Genomic DNA, 20,113 nt, shown 5'->3' with positions numbered 1-20,113 from the left:
GGTATAAACTGTACAAGATTGGGCACTCTTTCAACCCAAACCCGAGGTACAGTTTTTCTAGGCCTCACTGGGTATTAAAGGAATTTCATGTCAGACAACGGCACTATATCTGCTCCTCCAACTGCCCTCAATACTACAAAGAAAAACTAATTACTTACCTCTTGGTAATGTTCTTTCTGATGGATGTTCTTGCCATGGATTCCTCAGGTTTGATATCCCTATTTCAGCGCAGCTGTTCTCTGGAACCTATTCCGCCACCGGAGGTGCAGCGCAGCTCAGCTCTGCGTTGGTTCTGTCTGATGCCTCTACGCGTCCTGTGCCAGATAGGACGTCAGGGCCAGCATATATAGCTGTGCAGCACCCCATGACCTCAATTCCACCATAGCACTCTGAAGCCAAGGAGCAGTAGAACCGATGGTGTACTAGTTTCCTGCGAAAGGGGCAGGTAGGGAAGGCAATGAGGAATCCATGGCAGGGACATCCATCCGAAAGAACATTAACGAGGGGTAAGTAATTTGTAATTCTAATGGATTCTTTCCTGCCATGGATTCCTCATCTATGATAGACTCCCAAAGCATTACGTAAATCAGGAGAAGGGAGGAAGCAAGGACACCACCTAAACCAGAAAACTCTGGAGCACTACCCTACCAAAACAGCATTCAGACCCCGCAAGGGAATCCAACCACTATGTGTGCAGTGATGCCCACGTAAACGCCTGGCAAATGTCCATGACAGGGACTCCCCTCTGGCAGCCATTCCTCTGGTAGAATGAGGTTGGAGACCCGTATGCACAACCTTCCCAGCCAGATTGTAGCATTCTGAGATGCAGAGAATGATCCACCTGGACAGGGTCTGTTTGGTCACAGCCCTGCCTGCACTACCACCAGCGTAACCAACAAAAATCTGGTTACCCTTCCTGGCCTCTTGTGACGAATCACTGGAATCCGTCCCTTCTCCGCAAGCCCCCACCCCCCCACCCATGAGGCTAAGGAGGCGAGCATGCTCCACAATACCCTTCCCAGGAGTAGAGGCAAGTGGAACTGCACCAGGAGAGACACCCGCTTAGGGGGCAAGGACTCCCATTTTGGTAAGGCACTGCGTAAAGCTGGACACATTGTAGTTTACATGTGATGCTCAAAAGGACCAGAAGATATAAAAGCTCAAAACTGGGATGATTAAACACAATACAGATGCCTTTATCTTATGGGAAACTAGCCTATCCCTTTAAACAAAAATGAACAAACTACTGGAATGAGGAGGTTGATTAAGGAGTCCTCCATTAGAAGCAGACCAGAAGAGAGACGAGAATGGACGTAGGCTTGGGAAATCCCCATGCTACGTTATACGTGGAGAAGACGGAAACCCAGAAGCCTGCAAGTTGCAAACTCACTTGAGAACACAGTGCAGGATTTCCACAATACTGTGAATGCGAACTGAGAGAAAGCAACAAGGCAAGAGCCTGCGAGAGGCTGGTGGCAAGACCACAAATGCAAAGCTGTGAATGATGGTCTCTCCACAAACTATTGCAGAGACCATCACAAGGAGCAAGCCAGTAGATGTCCGGTCCCCCAGTGAAGTAACGGGCACTGTTAAGCAAAGTACCCTTTGGGACCACTGCACACAACTAGGACTACATAGCTGGTTGTATTTTCCTCAGAGTGCTGCAGGAAACCGAATAACCAGGGAGAGGGACACCAGCTTGTGTGCTTGACTACAGCTACCGGAATTGAAGATTTGCCAGTTGCCAGCTTTTTGACCAGTCGCAGTGCAGTGCTGGAGTCCCTCGACGTCCTCCCTCTTGTCCGCACGACTGAGACTCAGGAACAGCGAGATCTGCAGGAACTGCCAGGAACAGACGTCTTCAGCTGCATCTTTTTCTTCATTTGTAAGGTACTGTGAAATAATACAGAGTACTTACCTCTTGCGGTGTAAGTGCTTGAAACTTTCCCAACTCCCAGGCCTAATCAGCTTGTGACCCAACATATGATTCTTCTTTTTACAAACTATTCCTGAGAACTTTGGCAGAGACTTTTCCGTTTATCTACCAGAACTGCTTTATCATACCCAAGACTTTAGCCCATTGGCTTTGGCATATCCTATTGAATTGAATTGACTCTTCTGGTGAACTCAAAATATCTGCACTGTCTTAGAATAATTGAAATACTTTTATGTTCTGAACATATTCCTTTTTACTCCTCCTTCAAAGTATTCCGAATGCCATTTTGCTCCTCCTTCAAAGTAGTCTGAATGCCTCAAGAAACTTAACGAGTATAGTACTGAAGTATATTTGTGTATGTTATTTAACTGCCTCCTTCTAGTGAATGTTTTATAACTGACTGTTGAATACATTAACATGTGTTTAACCAGGAAACCTTGAGTGTAAGAGTTTATTTGAACACCTCTGATTGTAGACCTCTGTGTAACATCATTACTGCTAACATTCCCTCTTGAGATAAACCTGGCTGCTCAGCTCTGCTACCAAAAACTATAGTACAGACTTATACCAAGGCTTGGTTTTGCTTACACCTGTAGTCATAGTGGTGTGTAGTGGTCCCAAAGGATACTGCATACAAACTTTGCCCAACAATGGCCATATATGGTCATCGCTAACCTGTCTGGGATTTCCAAGAGGCATGGCGAATCGGGATCAGTGCTGGCCAGTGTGATTGGCAGGCCCAGAGTGAAGCCACATCCCTTAATTTTTCCTGGGAAGATTGTTGTGACCAACACATAAGGTGTGGCTGTCACATTTAACAGAGCTCCATGACTGGGACTTAGGCTCATACCATCAAACTAACTTCTATAAATGTACAGGCCTGGTCAATTCTTCTGTGGATACAAAGCAGAAAACGTATAACTAAAAAGGAGCGAAGAGGATGCAAGATTTGCGTAGAACCTCCTGACCAAACTGGATTGGTCTTCCAGGTTGAGACAAGGATCTGTGCTAATCTCCTTTGGCTCATATGGGAGAACCCTCAACAGCGGCTGTATTCGCTCTTCGCAAGCTCGATTATGCAAATGACCCAAATGATGGAAGAAAGGGCATGCATTAAATGAAATGAACCACAGCTGACCAAGCTAGAAACCTACAGCTACAAAAGCATTCCCTCGACCTTAAGTTTCCATGTTGCCTAGCATTGGTCACTGAACGTGGGTACAAAATTAGGAGTGCCTTGTAGGAGCTGGACAGGCTATAGAACAACATAAGGTGTTTAAAACCTAATCCTGCCTGGGTATTCCTGATCTTCACTTTGATAGCTAGGCCTGACTCGTAGCCCACCACTACCAAAAAGGTGGGCAATTTGTTGCCTGGGTCTGGAACACTGGCCCCATCCTCTACCCTAGATCATTGACATCCTGAAAGCACACAAAAGAACAGACCAAGCTTGTGAATGATTGAGTCTTTCAAATATTAAATTACCAATATATTTAATATAAGGTGTGATGATTCATGGGATCTTGTCACTTTCCTGCGGGGAATCCCTTGCGGGTGAGGCCGCCATCCAATAGTCCCGCCTGCCCCCTAGGGTGGTGGAAAGCAGTACCTCAGAGGGTGCGACTCCCAGGGATAAGGACTCCCATTCTGTGAAGGAACTCCTTAACCCCTTTTTCCTTGGGACCAAGTCTCTGTCAGAAATCCCTGATAAAACTACTGTCTGCTTTGGTAATGTCTCTTCTGTTTTTGATACACAAATTAATATGATCCAGATGAAGAAGAGCCAAAGAAACCTACAGAGTAATAATAGGTTGCCTGACTAAAGTACTGAGAAGAGTTGGCCCCAAGGAGACATTAAGACGATCTCAACAACAGTAAAGAAGGACTTTGACTTTACGCTAGGGAGGATCCAGCCACAGAAAATAAAGAGCGAGAAAGGACTGGGAAAAATGGAGAGCAGCTGCCTGTGATGTTCAAAACTGGGAACACGATGCTGCGAGAACGCTGATCCCCAGTGGAGGGGACATCCAAGAACAGTCGGCGGAGCACTGCGGTTGAAGCAAAGCTCATGACCAGATGAAGAATGAGAAAAAGACAGCGGTGGCGTGACCTCGGGGAGGTGGATTGTTTGGTCCTACAACTGCACCGGAGCTGTGTGGCAAAAGTCTCTGTGGAGCTACCAGGACAAAGAAGGGAGCGGAACACAAATCATCCCCAGAAAGAACCGGCGACGCATTCCTGACATACTATAGGTAACAGTAGTAGCGGGAGACCGGTAGGGACTTGGAGCAACTTGGGTGTCAAGTGAACCCTCCAGAGTAATCTTCGTCACAGTAGTGATATCCAAAGATCTAAGAGTCAAGAGTGCACCGGGAGGAATATCCCACGTCACAGTGGTAATTCAAGTCAGAGTAAAGAGGATACTAGACCAGAGCTGTCTGGAAGTAATCTTCATAACGTCGTAAAACAGAGAAGAATTGTTGGAACTGTAAAGCAAGTATTCAGTAGCCATTGGGAAGAAGTGAAAAGACTTGAGGACTGTTGCAAAAGACTATCCCAAGACAGCCCTCAAAGCTGTGCAAGGTGGATCATTCTCCTGACCACACTCTCTTTGTTGAATCAGAAGCGAGAGCAAAGGATAATTGGAAAAGAGACAGAGTTTATCAGGAGAAGGGAGTTATTATCCAGGTACTGCTTTCATTTGGATGCTGAAACCCTTTTGTAGATTAGTGGTAGGGTTAGAGTAGGTTTTTGGACAGAGGACGTACACGTTTTATTTGGACAAACACTCTGACGCGAGATGAGTTGATATTTGGGATCTATGCGATTGATTACTGCATCAGCCATAATATCAACTTTCAAAAAGCTAACTTCCATTATTGCACCACGTAGTGATCACAGATCACTTTGCCCCGCAGCCGCAACTCGCCTCACCCAATCACTTTAAGCTCTAGAATGGTTGTGCAAATGCAGTACTCCAAAGGAACTCCAGCAATTGCTGGACACCCCTCCCAAAAATGTGCTTCAGCTGTAGGTGATAAAATATTTTCTCAAATATTATAAGACTAGAGACATGGTTTGCAATTTATTATGAAATGCCTCCTCTACCACTTTAGAAGGAGAGCACATTTTGTTAGTTTAAAACTTCAGTGGTTATTTACAGTGTCTCCTTTTGTACAGCTTTCCTTTCTATAACCAGTTAGTTCGCTGGGCATATAAATAACAGCATGTGTTCAGCAAAAAAGTGATGGAGAGATGACTTTTCCTGTTGATGCAATAGCATGGAGGTTGTGTCTGCTAAACTGCTACAATGGACATGTTTGAGTGGGATTCAAATGAGAACAATGTTGGCAAATGTGAAAGATTGTTCTTTTTTGCCGATTTCCCATGATAGATATCAATGGGACACCCCACCTTTTGCTATTGTGTTGAACCTTTCCTGGCTTTTGAAGGTAATTGAAGCCTTTTCCCTCCTTTACTCACCTTGCAAAGCTTAGCTGTTTTTGGGGCACGCATCAGCCCCTATAACTATCAGTGCAGGAGAACTATGAAGGTTCTCGGTTTTTATTTCCCTGCACACATCCCCTTCTCTGAAGTGTGGACACTGTATATTTACAACTTTGTTTTTGGCAACTTTGCGGTTACCTGCATGATGTGTCCAGGAAGAGCTAGTGGCAGCAGATTGCTTTTACGGTCTTGTGCACTTTTGCATTTAACAGCATAATGTCATAAAGAGTTCCATATACGCTAAAATGGCCATGCCACAAGCTTTTCACCTGCCCTTTAGCCATCTTGTAGTTTAATCTTCTTGCCCTGCCAGGGCTAGCCTTTCCACATTTGGTAAGCCCTTGTCTGGGTAAAATGCCAGCTTTCGCAGGCAAAGTGGCTATCTGTGCGTGTGGGGCCAGATGTGAGGGATTGGTTTGTCTGGACCCAGTCCACATCCCTGCCAAAGTGTGTCTGTTGCTGGGCAGATGTGGCCAGAGGCTGTCCACTGTTGGGCAGCCTCCTCCAGTTTGAATAGTGCAGATCATTACCATTGGTGGGCTGGGGGCAACTCCAACCAAAAGAGCAGCCAGCAGAAGACCCAAATCATAGTTGAAAGCCAGTCAGCAGCACTTTCTTCACTTACACGGATAAGCACTGCCTCTGCAGATCTCCTGACGGCCTTCATCAGTGCTTCAACCCCTGGACCGGCGGGAACAGCTGTTAGGGAGAGTTCTCATAAATGTGCTAATTCCCTTCACCTTAGAGACCACCAGCAACTTTGCTGGATTTTGAGGACTTGATTATTTTACCTGGAAAGAGTGTGAGACTTTTTTCCCCACTCTCATGCATTTTGATGTGTTTTTTACATTTGTGTTCTTTGACTTTGGAGTTTTAAGATAACTACATAGGCATCTTTTAATGTGTGTTACACAGCGCTCTCAGTGCAATGACACAGGGATGTCTTTTTAGACTTCCCAAAGGTTTAAATACCGTCTCTGGGATAAACTACTGTTTCCCAGAGAATGTAAATTGAAATTGACTTTACTAGTCTTTTCCAAATTCATAGACCCAGCACACACCATCTTACAATGCAGTGCTGGAGGGGTTACATAATATCCCCTATGTCTAAAACACTCATGTAGCAGTCAAATGCTACCATTTCCTATTGAAAAGGCTGGTGGCAGTGGTTTTACAACAAACTACCATGCTTTTTCCCGACCGTGAACACCGGTAGCTAAAAATCACAGGAGCCATGTTTTTCAAGATGGCGCCTTAAGTCCCTTTGTTTAAACGGGTCCCGGTTTTCATTTTTCGCTATTTCATTTTGGAAAGGTCTTTCTTGTGTTTGTCTCTGCACGCCAAACCAGGTTTGGTCCCTTTGATCGTGTGCCTTTGGCAGGCTTCAGTCTGAAGTCTACCCTTGCCGTCTGAGTGTCTGGGGTGGGCAGCAAGTGAGGGAGGTGCCCGAAACTCCCTGTGTTTAGTCTCCTAGGAGACCCAAGTGCACTCCGGGGTGATTGGCTGGCTGACAGTCCGGCAAGGACAGCCAGCCAGCTAGGTGAGTGACAGCTAGGCTGGAATGAATGGGAGAAAACTGTTTAAACGGCGAGTCTTCAGGACTGGAAGGCAGAGTCGACCACTGGAACTAAAGCACCGAAGACGAACTGGAAGAGGACGGCTGCTGCAACCACTGGACCGTTGGTTTGCCCGGTGAAGCCCTGCTGCAAATTCAAATCGCCAGAATTCCATTCGACAGAAAAGCTCCTTCAAGGACAGCTTCTTCCTTTGAGTTGGTGGGACCAATCAGCTCAGAAGACACCTGGATACCATTCTCAATGCTGGTTAAGGTTTAGCCAGGGAGAGAGAAACCAGTTTGTGTCTTGAAGTAACGGCTACTTGAACCGAAGTGACTCGGTACGCGACGTCCTCCCTCCTGTCCCCACGACTGAGGCTCAGGAACAGCGAGATCTGCAGGAACTGCCAGGAACCAACGTCTTCAGCTGCATCTTTTTTGCTTCACATTAAGGTACTGTGTAATCCGGTTGAGAGATCCTAAATCCCCCTGTGAACATTAGTGAAACTTTCCCAACTCGCAGGCCTAATCAGCTTGTGACCCCACAAATGATCCTTTTTCGCCTAAACTACTTCTGAAAACTTTTGCAAAGACTTTACCATTTGATACCAGAACTTCTCCTTCCTATCTAGAACACTAGCCCATTGACTTTGGCCTGGCCTATTCACTTGAATCAAACTATTCTGGTGAACTAAACTATTTGCACTGCCTTGAAAGTACATATAATCTTTTCAACTTACTTTTGTCCTTTTCGCTCACTGCTAAGTAATTGAACTGCCATTTTGCTCCTACTTCAGGGGAGCTCAGACTGCCTCAAAAGCTTACAGTTTCGTATTGAAGTGTATTTGTTTATAATATTAAGTTGCCTTCTTCTAGTGAAATGTTTTACAAATGATTGAGTAAATAAATTAATAAGTGTTTTACCAAGAAACCTTGAGTATAAGTGTCTACTTGAAAACTGATTGAAAGTCCTTTGTGTAACTACTTGTACTGCTCACATTCACTCTTGAGATAAGCCTGGCTGCTCAGCTCGCTACCAACAAACTGTGCGGTACAGACTTATACCAAAGGTTGGTCTTGCTTACACCTGTAGTCATAATTGTGTGTGATAGTCCCAGAGGGTACTGCATGCAATTCTGCCCAACAACAACCAGTTCAGATCTCTGCTCAAAGACCCATCTGTTAGAAGAGCTCAGAAGAGCTAGGCAGATGTCCTCCTGGGCTACTTTCTTACACTCCGTGGATCCTCAGCTCATGAAACCAGAAGCATTCCCCTGAAGTTGAAGCTCTCCACCAGGAAGAAGGGCCTTGCAGGACCAGTCTCTTCGTTTTTGACATTAGAGGGTCACCTTCTGCAATGTTATTCAAGTGGCTGCTGCTATTCAACATCTACATCAGGTCCCGAGAGTCCACTGAGGTGGTTTATGGAGTGGTAGTCCAGCATCCGGTGTCTCGAGTGTCCAGAACCATGTTGTAGCCAGACCCAAAAACCCAACGCCTCAAGTGAACTATGCACCAGAGGCCACTGGAAATTCCTTCTATTGGTTACTTTTTTATTGACTTACTTTGCTACATCTACAGTATCTAAAAATGTGTTCTAACTGTATTTTAAAAGTGAAGTTGTAGTGCTCTTAATAGAGCAAACCAAAGTGACTGTGTATGTAATATTAGTGAATGTTCTGCTGTGTTGTTTACTTGTGGTCTTTCAATGTTGAGAGTTTGTTGAAGAATAAATAACTATTTTTATACACTGCATAACTTGTATTATCAAGAGTGCTTTGCCTGTGCTCAACTAACCCTACACTACGCTCACGCCCTCTTAAGTCTAAGCCTTGCTGTTCAGTTACACTACCCAGAGAGAATTTTGCTAGACCTTCCTACTTTCCCCTGGTGGCCTCTCAGAATCTTTCCCCAGATCTGATTCTGAAAATCCATCTTAACAGTAAACAAAGAAAACAAACCACACACACATCTACCTGAACAATCAAAAGAATGTCCTCCTCCTTCATACAGCTTTCATCCCAAAGAGATAAACGTTGCTCTTGTTAGACAGCTTGGTGGGAGAAGCAGCGTGAACTGGTATGCACACCACAAACACTCCTGACACAAAACTGAGCCCAAAGAGAAGGACCCCATTTGGTAATGGGGCTAGCCTACCTTGACTACCTTCTGGTGAAAGAAGATTAACGCAGGGATGAAGCACCTCACCACACAACAAGTTGCCACACCTTTAAGATGAAAAGGAATCAGACCCAAGGTTACATTTCTGAACTGGTCTTTTTTTTAGAAATGTGTTAAGTTCTTTCAAGTCCAGAAATTAGAAGATTCCCCCATCCTACCATCCGTTCAGCAGTGAATGCATGTCATGAACTCTCCATATTTTACGACTAGGTTATCAACAGCAATGTATCCTCAAAAAGGATAACTGCCTGCATCCTGCATGTTTTGCATGGGACTATATCTTAAGTAGCCCACCATTCTTTCAGAAGTACATCTCTACCAGGATCTCTATTGAAATATTGCCCCGCTTCCACCTTTCGTTCACCTCTGCAGGATGAAAAGCAGGTCAGATACACTGGACATTGGGATCCTACACCTACAGTGGGGCAGGTTTTCCAAGACTTCCAAAAAATACCTGCTTCACCAGTACTTCTTTTATTGAGTTAAAATGACGAACCGCTGCAACCTAACTGCCGAGATGGAAACCCTGAACCTGAGGGAGGGCTATTTTGCCACAAAGATACCTTACTGAGTTTAATGAGTTGTCATATCTAAAAAATACTCACAGATGCATGGTCCATTTTTTGTTGTGGCCATTTGGTGGTGCTGCAAGAGCTGCCCACAGGCCAAATCTATTAAACTCTTAACATGGGAAGTGGAGATGGAAAGAGGGCCTGTGAGGAAAAACAGCCTGTGGGTGCCTGGCTTTTTACTCACCCACTGACCGCTCATGCTACAGTTTTTATGGCCACTGTATCACACTACCTAACCTACCTGCCCAAAAAGCCCAAAATACACATATTGGGTTCTCTTTCAGCTCGCTGTGCTGGAAAGGGGATGCATTGTTATTTCGAAGCAGTCTTCTTAAGGTAATGACTTTATTGCAGCTCCTCGTGTAATGAAAACGCCTTGACCAAACAGGTCATCAGCCACTTTCTTTCCATCAGTTGATTGCATTGAATTCCTGTTAAAAACAAATATTGCCAAAGTAGCAGTTTTGGCATGCGCCAAGGCACTGCATTGGCGTTTGCCAGGCATTGCATAATATGACCAGGCACTGACACAATTTACCAGCTGTTGCCATTTATGGCCAGGTAGTACCATTATGGCGCAGCCTGGGAAATGGCCATTAAATGCCTACACAAAATCTAAATATGTTGGTTTGGTCAATGCGTGTTCTGTTTGTAGCTGCTCCAATCCAGCTGTGCACCCACTGTTCTCCCCTCTCCCCCAAACCATGGGTATCTTTTGGGGAATAAAAGCAGTCATCTTTCCCAGTCCTTTCATTTAATTGGGAGAAACCAGAAGGAATATTTATTAGGGCTGTAGATTTTACAATGGCATACTTAGTTCCAGGTGTTTGGTGGTAGAAGTGAGAAAAAGAATTCAATAAGTAGACCTGTGACTTGAATGAACGACGGTGTGTGCGTTTAACATTCTTGTTTGAAGGTCTAACCTTTCAGAGCTGCATGCAAGAAACATTCACATTAATTAAAATGAACTGCACTTTAATTAAACGGGCGGGGTTTATTTTGTAGTTTCAAGCCATTTTCCCTTTGCCAAAACTGAAAGCATCTTACCATGGCGGTGCATTCTTTTGAGAGCCGGAATTCATCGGTTGTGAAATTGACAGTGTTCACATTTATTCCAAACCTAAAAAAATAAATAAACACATTCAGAAAAGAAATGCTGGTCATGAATTAACTTGTGCCTGTTTTGGTGAATTACTAAATGTTCTAGCTTCTCAACGCCAGCACAAACCACATTATGTGTTTGTTTAAATGTATAAAGTGCAGCTATGCAAGCATTAACCCATCTGGGAATCTTAGGTACTGTTAGATGGAATTCAGATCTGAACTGTCTTCGATGAATTCAAGTCAATGTTGCAGCCGGCCAGGTACAGTCCACAGGAACTTCAGAATGAATGCATCACTGAGAGCTTCTTGAGCATACAGCAGACCGTAATAGTCTCAAAAGGCATTCGCCGAATGATGGGCAAAGCCTGGCGAGGGCAATCATGAGTTCATGTACAAAAAGTTGTCTATGGCAGCTAATCAACACTCTTTTAAATGATAAATGAAAGATCAATGAACGCGCATCTTAAATAAAAACGGGCGCGGACTGCCTGGGCTGAACTCACTCAACTTACTTCAGCAAGACTTTAGATTTTACTGTCCAACTTATTTTCAGAAATCTGGCAAAGGAGGAGGAGAACTGTGCACTTGCTCAAGGGACAGACACTCGCTCTTCTCTGAATTGTGGCCGAGTGACGAGATGCCAGAAAGCTGTTATTAGGGCCATAGCCATGGACCATCTCCCGTGACCTCTGAAGACACAAATGAACCTCCAGTTTCACCCTGGCTTTACTCTAAACGGCCAGTTAGAGCCCTAGAGTTTTAAAATTATCACCAGTGGCACACAGACCACATTTTACATACATATTACACCTCAGGTGCCCCATTTATCAAGGCGTTCTTAGCAAGAGCCATCACTTGAAACGTCTTCACACTTCCCAACTCTCCAAGCCATTTAAAACACAGATAGTCCTTTCATAGCAAGCCTTCCCTGATGATATATGATATGGCATGTATAACGCGCCTATACACAAGTGTTTCAAGGTGCGACGAGGCAAGGGGGTGGGGGGGGGGGGAAATCAAAGGGAGGACAGACAGCAATCCTACTAGGCCAGATGTCATTCAGATCGTGCAAGTGCATGGGAAGGGGGGAAAGGAAAAGGGCGCAGGGGGAAGGGAGAGGGGAAAGTGCAGTACATGGGAAAGTGGAATAAATAAGATAAATAAGACAAATAAAACTGCCAGCTAGTGGCAAGTGCAGACATAAGTGTTGGTAGGGGGACTGAAGGGATACAGGAAAAACGGTCCCCAAGTGCAGGGGTTGCCAGGGAGGCAGTGCAGGTGGGCAATTGACGGGGCCTGGGCCAGAGATCAGAAAGGGTGGCCAGGTAACCAGTGCAATTTCAGTCAGGAATTCAGCAAGGGAGGGGAGAAAGCAGATGCAAAGGTTTTGAGGTGTTTCCGGAACCGGAGATGGTTCTTCTCGAGTTTCAGGGAGGCAGGAAGGCTGTTCCAGAGAGAGGCCCCTGCCGAAGAGAGTGATCTGCCACCAACTCGTTGCTTGGAGAAGCGACTGACCCTGAGGGAGTTGGGGGCAGAGGAGCTCAGAGCTTGAGAAGGAAGATACTTAGGAAGAGAGAGTTGAAGGTATTGCGGCCCCACACCCCAGAAGGCCTTGTGTACAATGCAGAGGGTTTTGAACTTAATCCTCGCAGCCACTGGGAGCCAGTGCAGAGATTTCAGTCCTGGAGAGATACGATCCCTGGGCTTGAGGCCAAGGACAAGTCTCACAGTCCTTTTCTGGATAAGTTGCAGAGGGCGGAGAGTGGAGGCAGGCAGATTTAGATAGAGGCTGTTACAGTAGTCCAGCTTGGAGAGGACCAGGGCTCTGGAGACAGTGACTTCTGGGGGAAGGAGAGGAAAGGAGGAACACCTCTAAGGGGAGATGGGAGGATAAAGGTTGAGGGCAAACATTTTTAGGACTCCCTCTGACCAACCCATTGTCATTACACATGCACTATTATGACCTCCAAGTTAACAATAGTTAAACATCCGTAAAGCTTGAATCTCTTAAGTAAAAAACAGCTGGCAGCAGTCATCATGCCCCTGTCCCTCACACAGCCCAGTTAGGTCCACGTTTCATTCCTAGGTTGGTTTCAACTCCATGCCTTTTCTGTACCACATGCAGACAGGAAATACTTTAAAGCAGAGGTCTTCAAACCGTGGGGTGCGCCCCCAAGGGGGCGCGGCTGCATCCAAGTGGGGCGCCAAAGCCCAGCATGAAATGTACAAAAAATAATAATAATAATAATGCATTCTTTTTTTTTATATAGATTGGAGGAAATGGGAAGGGGCAGCTCCCAGGGGAGGAGCCAGAGCCCAGCATGAAATGTAAAAAAAGAAATAATAATAATGTATTCTTATTTTTGTTATAGATTGGAGGAATTGGGAAGGGGCAGCTCTTAGGCACCAATGAAAAAATGGGCAGCAGTTGCAAATGGATATTCAGTCCTTTAGTCACAGTCCTTTAGTCACAGACTGTTTGAATAGTACCCAAGGGGTTGTTTTTTGTTCAAATGTAAACATAGTGATATTTAAAGAATATTCAGCAACAATGGTCAAAACTACTAGCTGCATAGTGAAGCAACTCCTCAAACTGGCCCAAATTTGCCAAAAAAGTGGCCCATTCTGACTGGCCTACACTAGCAATTTGCATTTTTGGTACGGTCATCACCCTATTGCCCTATAGGCCAGTCCAAGCCTGCCGGCTCATCCATAATGGGTGAGGGGGCGTCCACCCACTGGCCACCTCACCCATTATGGAGAAGCCGAGGAGCCAGCCCAGTGAAACACTGAGCACTCCCTCAGCTGCTTTTTACAGCTGATGGAGCTGGCAGAACTGTCAAAGGGAAACACTGTTTGCCTTTGACAGTTAATTTCCCCAGCCGCACATGATCACTGAGACATGCAACGCTGGGGGTGTTTTGTTTCGCCAGCCTTGCATAGCTCATTGGAAATTCTGGCTGGATGTATGTATGTATGTATGTATGTGCAAGGGGGTGCTCCTGCGCCTCCTCGCACATACGGGCAGAGCAACCTGGAGCGGGGCATTTTAGCAACCACGCGCAGGCCCCTGCAGAAGGTACGTTTATGGCGATTTATTTTTTATTTAAATGTGTATGGATGTGTGTATGCTTGTGTTATGGGACTGTGGTGGGAGCAGGATGGGCGGCAGCACTGGCATTGTGGTGGGAGTAGGGTGGGGAGAGCCCATGGTCTTTACTGGGGGTAGGGCATGGTGACGACACGCAAAGGTTCATAGCACTTTCTACATACTGTACATCTGGCACTTTTGGGGGAGCCCGGCCTGCCCAAACTTTGCTCGGGGGGGGGTGGGGGGGGGAGAAGAACCAAGTGCAGCATTGAGCAACGGAGAAGGAACATCACACTCAACCCACCCCCTTCTGCCACTACTCATAAGGGGGCAGATTTACCAGGATCGAGGGGCAATAGTACTTCCTTATAATCCTAGTTCTCCATCATGGCTATCTTCATTAATATTTGTACACCTTTGAATAGCTTCCCTGATGTGCGGGATCTCAGAACTCTCATTTAAAAGCATGTCTGTGTTCAATTACACTTATATGCACACAACTTTACTGACATGTGTAACACTTTAGTACCACAGCTGACTGATTTGTAATTTACAATTATTTTTACAATAAGAACAATGAGAATGAGAGGGCCCTTGAAGGACCAGCTTCTGAGCGTGTGGTAGACTATCAGTAAATAAAACAAATAAAAAAAAATAAAAATAAATAAAAGGGCAAGTTTTTGCTTTTGAACTCTTAAATTGAGGATTTGTGAGAAAAGGCTAAATTGACCGAATGTTTTTGTATGAATGGTACATTTGACCAAATTCGGCCAGTACCATTCGTACGAAGCCAAAAATATGTTCTGTATTTTTGGTTGCAGAGGTGTCGCCCGCAACCTCGACGGGGACCCAAAAAAAAAGCATACTAAAAAGTGACGGAAATGATGCTGCGAGGGTATAGGAGAAGCAGCGGTGGCCAGCAAAAAGGTAAGTAAGGGTTGTGGGGGGTGGTGAATTGGGGTTGTATAATCATTTTTGCGTCGCTTTACCAAAGTAATTGCAGTGAAATCCACTACGGTCAATTCCGCCGTGATTATTTCGACTTCTGTAAAACAACCCAAAAATCAGAATTGTGACACAGCCAAGTAGACAGAGAATTTATGTACACTTTAATGGAAATATTTATGTTCCGTTGCAGTCTCTCCATACTCACTCTACACTATCTTCTTTTACAAGAAGCGACTAACTATAACGCAAGAGCATGAAATAATCTACCAGAGTGGCAGGGGATGACTGAGCTAGTAATAGAATTGCAGAAATTTAGAGCCAGGGGCCATGTTTATCTCGTCCAAAACATGCAACGATGGACAATGAAATACACCTCATTTGCCAAGGTCCCAGCCAGGTGCTTAGAAATTACAAAAACTGCACATTATAAAGTGTCACATTGGTTCAACTAACCACGCCTACACGAGTTAGCTACTGCACAGTAAACCATTACCATTTGCTGAGTAGATCCATTGCGGCGTGCGGGGCAGGATAGCTGGAGAGTGGTAGAAGTTGCACAGCAACCAAAGATGAAGATGGGTTCCTCAGCGTAAAATACCGCACCTTAAAGTAGGTTTAGAAAGGAAAGAAGAATTTTCATTGCATAAAAGAAACGATTACAAAAATAATAACTGTGCCAATAACAACCTCCCCTAGACGATGTGCTAAACCACACTACTAGTACAAATTGATAATTTTATATATTCAAAAAACAGATTACCTTTCTAGTAAATCAGGGCAGTTAAACTAAAATTCGAGTCCAACAAAACTTAAATTGATATTTGTATTATTCACAAAACGGTAGGATTCTGGTTTATACATAAGTTAATGTTTACTCGTCATGTTTAACAGGACTCGGTCCATTATGTAAAGGCGAGGTCATTAAGCATACATACTTTTGATAACAGTTAAAACTTACTAGCAATTTCTCACACACAGTGCTAAATTTCCATAAACAATCGAGTGATATCCGTCAACCATTCAGGATTCTTAAGACCTCTTGTTTTTGAGGAAACGTGGTTCAGGTATTTACAAAGAGTCTTAGGTGAGTCAAGTTTGCATTCTGTTCAAAATGCCTCCTTCTTGCTTAGGACCGATTGTGAAGATAGAACTACCTTGACAACCATGTTTCCTTTTCTCCTCTGCCCAAAACATCTAGTCTGGCGATTGCATCTCAAAGAAGAACTACAACTGAGTGTCTTCTTTTCTGATCACACCACAAAGTTGAAGCGCGAGAGAGCAAAGAAGAATAGTGTGGTAAAGGTTAAGAAAATGAAAACAAAAATCTCAAAAATGTAAAAATCGTGAAAATATAATAATAAGCTCCTAAAAGGGTGCTCCTCTAATGTTTGTATAATTGGAATGTTAAAAAAAACATGGATGTAATCGCTAGAGGAGACAGTCCAAGAATATGAGTGGGCACCTGCAGAACAACAAGACATTATCCGTATGCCAAAGCAGCCACACAATTAGGATATCGTTTTCTGAACAAACTAATGTTTGTAATGTTCTTTACGATGGATAGGAGGATTCCTTGCACATTTTGCTCATCTATGAAATCCCCTTTGGAAGTGATTCTGGTCCGTAAAGATTTTCAGCTTGCCACCAGGGGGCACCATATGAATCTGGAAATGCTCCCTCTTGGCTCCTTGGAGCCTCTTGCACCAGACGCAAAGTTACCCACATATAATATACCTTGAGAGACTGGAGCTGCGTTCTCATTTCCACCCATTCTTTGGAAACTTCGCTAAAGAGGTTTTAAAAATTAATCACAATTCAAGGCAGGAGACAAAGGGCAATGAAGATTGCCCATGCTTACAGCGCAGGGTAGTCTTGATTCTATTAAAGGCACATGTTACTGCAACTCAAAGCACTTTAAAACTTTGAACATTTAAACTGAGTATTTTCTGTTTTACTCGCAAAACCCAGAGGAAAAAAGGAAATCCATAGTTTAAAGAGTTCAAGTGCAAGAAATTCAAAACTTGCACTTCAAGCCCCATGAGCCTCTAGTCCACGGTAGTGCTGAGGTTCCTCTCCACCACCTATCAGGTGCTAGGCTCCGGTATAAGAGGCCCTTGCTCCAAGTACCTTTCTCTTTCTTTTGGCAGCGAACTCTGCCAGATTTCAAAAAGTAGTAACTTTGCTCCATGCGAACTTCTCAGATTGTCACAACTTCCACCAGTTCTATCGGTTTCCCAGTCGCTCTGGCCCAACAGATCAACGAATGTACTCCTCGACCATACTTTAGTCTTTCCTCCTGTTACAACTCAGGCTGCTTTCTCTGTGTAATATTATCAAATTGCAATTATAACATTGCATCATAAAACCTGAAGTCACTTATCTGAGTGCAGCTAAAAGAAAGAAGGGACCTAGAGCAAGGGCCTTAGCACCTGATAGATGGAGGAGAGGAGCCCCAGGACTACCATGGACTAGAGGCTCATGGGGCTTGTAGCGTTGAATTTCTTGCCCTTGAACTCTAACTATGGGATTTCTTTTTTCCTCAGGGATTTGCGAGTAAAACAGAAAATACTCAGTTTAAATGTTCAAAGTTTGAAAGCGCTGTGAGTTGCAGTAATAAAAAGTATAGCATAATGCTTGCCTCCTGTCTTGACATAGAATCAAGAATCTTTATTAGTACCCGGCAAGGGTCAATCAATCGATTGTAACAATCTGATTGACCCTCGCCAGGGCTTTACTCGGCTGAATCCCTCGCCTAACTAGGCGTTCCTTTCCTTTGTCCCCAGCAAGGGGGAGGGAGGTGTGGCAGCCACTCAGCCAATGATGTGGCTCGGAACGGGGGTCATCCCCGCTCCGAGCCACCACACGGCTGGAGGCTGTCATCTTCCCCCGACATTGATTCAGGTAAGTGCCCCCCCCCCCACCACTCCCAATTCAAACAATCCCTGCCCAAACCCCACTTACCTTCTTTTTGGTCCATTTCGGGAGTGCATGCGCTGGGAACACTTCTGTCCCCAGCATGTCCGCTACCGATCCGAGACGGGCCGTCATGGAAAGGAAGAAGGGACTACACAGTGCCTTCTTCCTTTCCATGGCAGCCATTTTATTTGTTTACCTTTTTACAATCATTTTGAATGGCTGCCATGGAAAGGGAAAACGGACTCCGTTTTCCCTTTCCCGGTGGGCATTTCTTTTTACCTTTTATTTTCTGTTCCGAAACGCTCTGAAAAACAATGCTCTTAGTACCCATGTCTCGCGGGCCGTGGTACTAATAGCAATAAGCCCCCGCTCGGGGCTGTAACTCTGGCCCCCGGGGCATTATCGGACTCGTGACTGCCCCAGCCGCTCAGGGTTTATTGCTTAAGTCGGATTCATTGGATCCATCAGAAAGAATATGACCAAAGGTAAGTAAATTGTTCTTCTAACAAATACATTAATTCCTCCCACCGACTCCTCAACTGTGAAGGATGCCCAAATCCATGTCAGATTAAACATGGAAAAGGGAGAAGCCCGAGAATGTCCCTGATACACCAAGAGATTTTGAAATGCAGACCTCCTTCTCTCGTATTCTCACTAGCCAGGGAGTCAAGTAGCAGCATGACAAATCGCCACCAACAGCATTGCCTCTCTAAAGAGCCAATGTCATTGCCTGACCCCTGGTGGAACGTGCATGGAGACCTTCTGGTAACTCCTTGTTAGCAAGAACATAAGTTTTGATACAAAGCACTGTGCACCTCGAGATGGGCTATTTTGTACATGACTCTTCTTTTAGGGCCACTGAATTTATTTGTTCTCAGTTATGGAGATTTTCTTTTTTATATACTTTAATACTTCCTGCCACCTTCATTTGAGCCCCACCCCACAGATTACTGCTAGACTTTCTAGATTGGTTATTGACTAAAGGTGGGAAGTTTATCAATCTCTGTCCCTCACTGCATTCATTTTTGTTTCGGGGACACTGGTTCAACTCTGGGTTACCAGGTCTGGGAGGCTGCTCCCTTTGCGCTGTTTTTCCTATGGCAGCATCCTCACTTTAGGTGGGTTGCTGCCAGGAGCAAAATGTGCCCCCTTTTTCTCTGGTTGTTTGGTTGTTTGAGGTGCATTGAGCAGTCTTTGTAACTTCTGTGCAATGGAGGCCATCCCCATTAGAGGGCTTTATGTTGTTTTTCACTTGCAGCACAATCCATCTTCCATGGAATGTTGTATGGGACATGGCCCCCTTTACTTCCTCAGAAGTAACGCTTTTGTTGTTTCCATGCACCTCCTGAACAGGATGGTGGCAGGCGATACTTTTAAATTCTGGGGCAAATTTGTGTGTTGTTTTACACAGCGATAGTGCACTTAACCATATGCTAAAAATGGGTACTCTGTTTTAAGTCCCGTTCAAGATAGAGTGGTCTTTGTTGGCCGCCTCGTTGCCTTTCCAGGTGGGGAAGGGTCGTTTCTCTGCATGCACCTTTGTGGGCTTTCCTCAGGAAAGATAACCAGTGGGTGTCGGCTGACGCGATACGGAGGGAGGCTGTCAGCCCTCAATCTACATTCCTCGAGGGGTATGGCTGTTTTTTCAACAAATTCCAGGAGACTGCACACTATTGGGGAGTCATCGCCAAGTACCCCGATTTCTGGAAAGAAGGAGGGTAGCTAGACACAGGCAGTAGGTCAACCACAAAAACTGGGGAGCTAAAGACAAAAAAAACAAGGGACAGAGGAGGACTGCCAGATTTGACTCCACCAACAGAACCACATTTCAGACGTCAACCTCCTGCACCACAGGGGAAACATTTGCATCCCTCCCTTTGACTAGTGGGCATAACCAGTCAGCTGCCCTGCATGAACTACATCACCATTACCAGGCCTAAGGAGCTTGCAAGTCTGCAATATGCCTGCATCACATGGAATCAGCTTTGCCCCACTGCAAGAACTTCTTATCCAGACTGAAGGTTGGAATTTTCATAGGCTTCCTTAGTGTTCTGTTGAGATGCTGGAACTGTTGTGCTGGTTCACCAGAAGAGCCTGCCAGGGACCTGAAGTCTAATTGCGGTAATGGAGAGGGCCTACTGACCCTGTTCCGAGGAACAGGGTCTATGCTCGGCCATGGGATCAATCCATGGTGCTTCCACTCCAGTTCGAGGTCTGCAGAAGAACCAGAAGACTACCACCAGTGGACACCCTTGCACCCATGTCCAGATAACCCAGCACAACGGTGAGGCAAGGCTTCCCAT

General features: G+C 45.0%; 1 protein-coding gene across 2 annotated transcripts in view; it reads right to left on the bottom strand.

The window, feature by feature from the left end:
* TMEM131L (transmembrane 131 like) overlaps positions 1-20,113 on the bottom strand; it is a 909,664-nt gene that overhangs the window by 255,440 nt on the left and 634,111 nt on the right. For both annotated transcript variants that reach the window (XM_069631301.1, XM_069631300.1), the window contains exons 18-19: positions 15,388-15,497; positions 10,799-10,871 (exon numbers count right to left, since the gene is read on the bottom strand). In XM_069631301.1, the coding sequence (XP_069487402.1) occupies positions 10,799-10,871; positions 15,388-15,497 (183 nt within the window). The remainder of the gene's footprint in view (positions 1-10,798; positions 10,872-15,387; positions 15,498-20,113) is intronic.

Source organism: Ambystoma mexicanum, chromosome 6q (genome assembly GCF_040938575.1).
Source record: "Ambystoma mexicanum isolate Mex_15411 chromosome 6q, UKY_AmexF1_1, whole genome shotgun sequence".
NCBI lineage: Eukaryota > Metazoa > Chordata > Amphibia > Caudata > Ambystomatidae > Ambystoma > Ambystoma mexicanum.
Note: the sequence above shows the minus strand (reverse complement) of the source record. Positions and strands in the feature narration are given on the sequence as shown.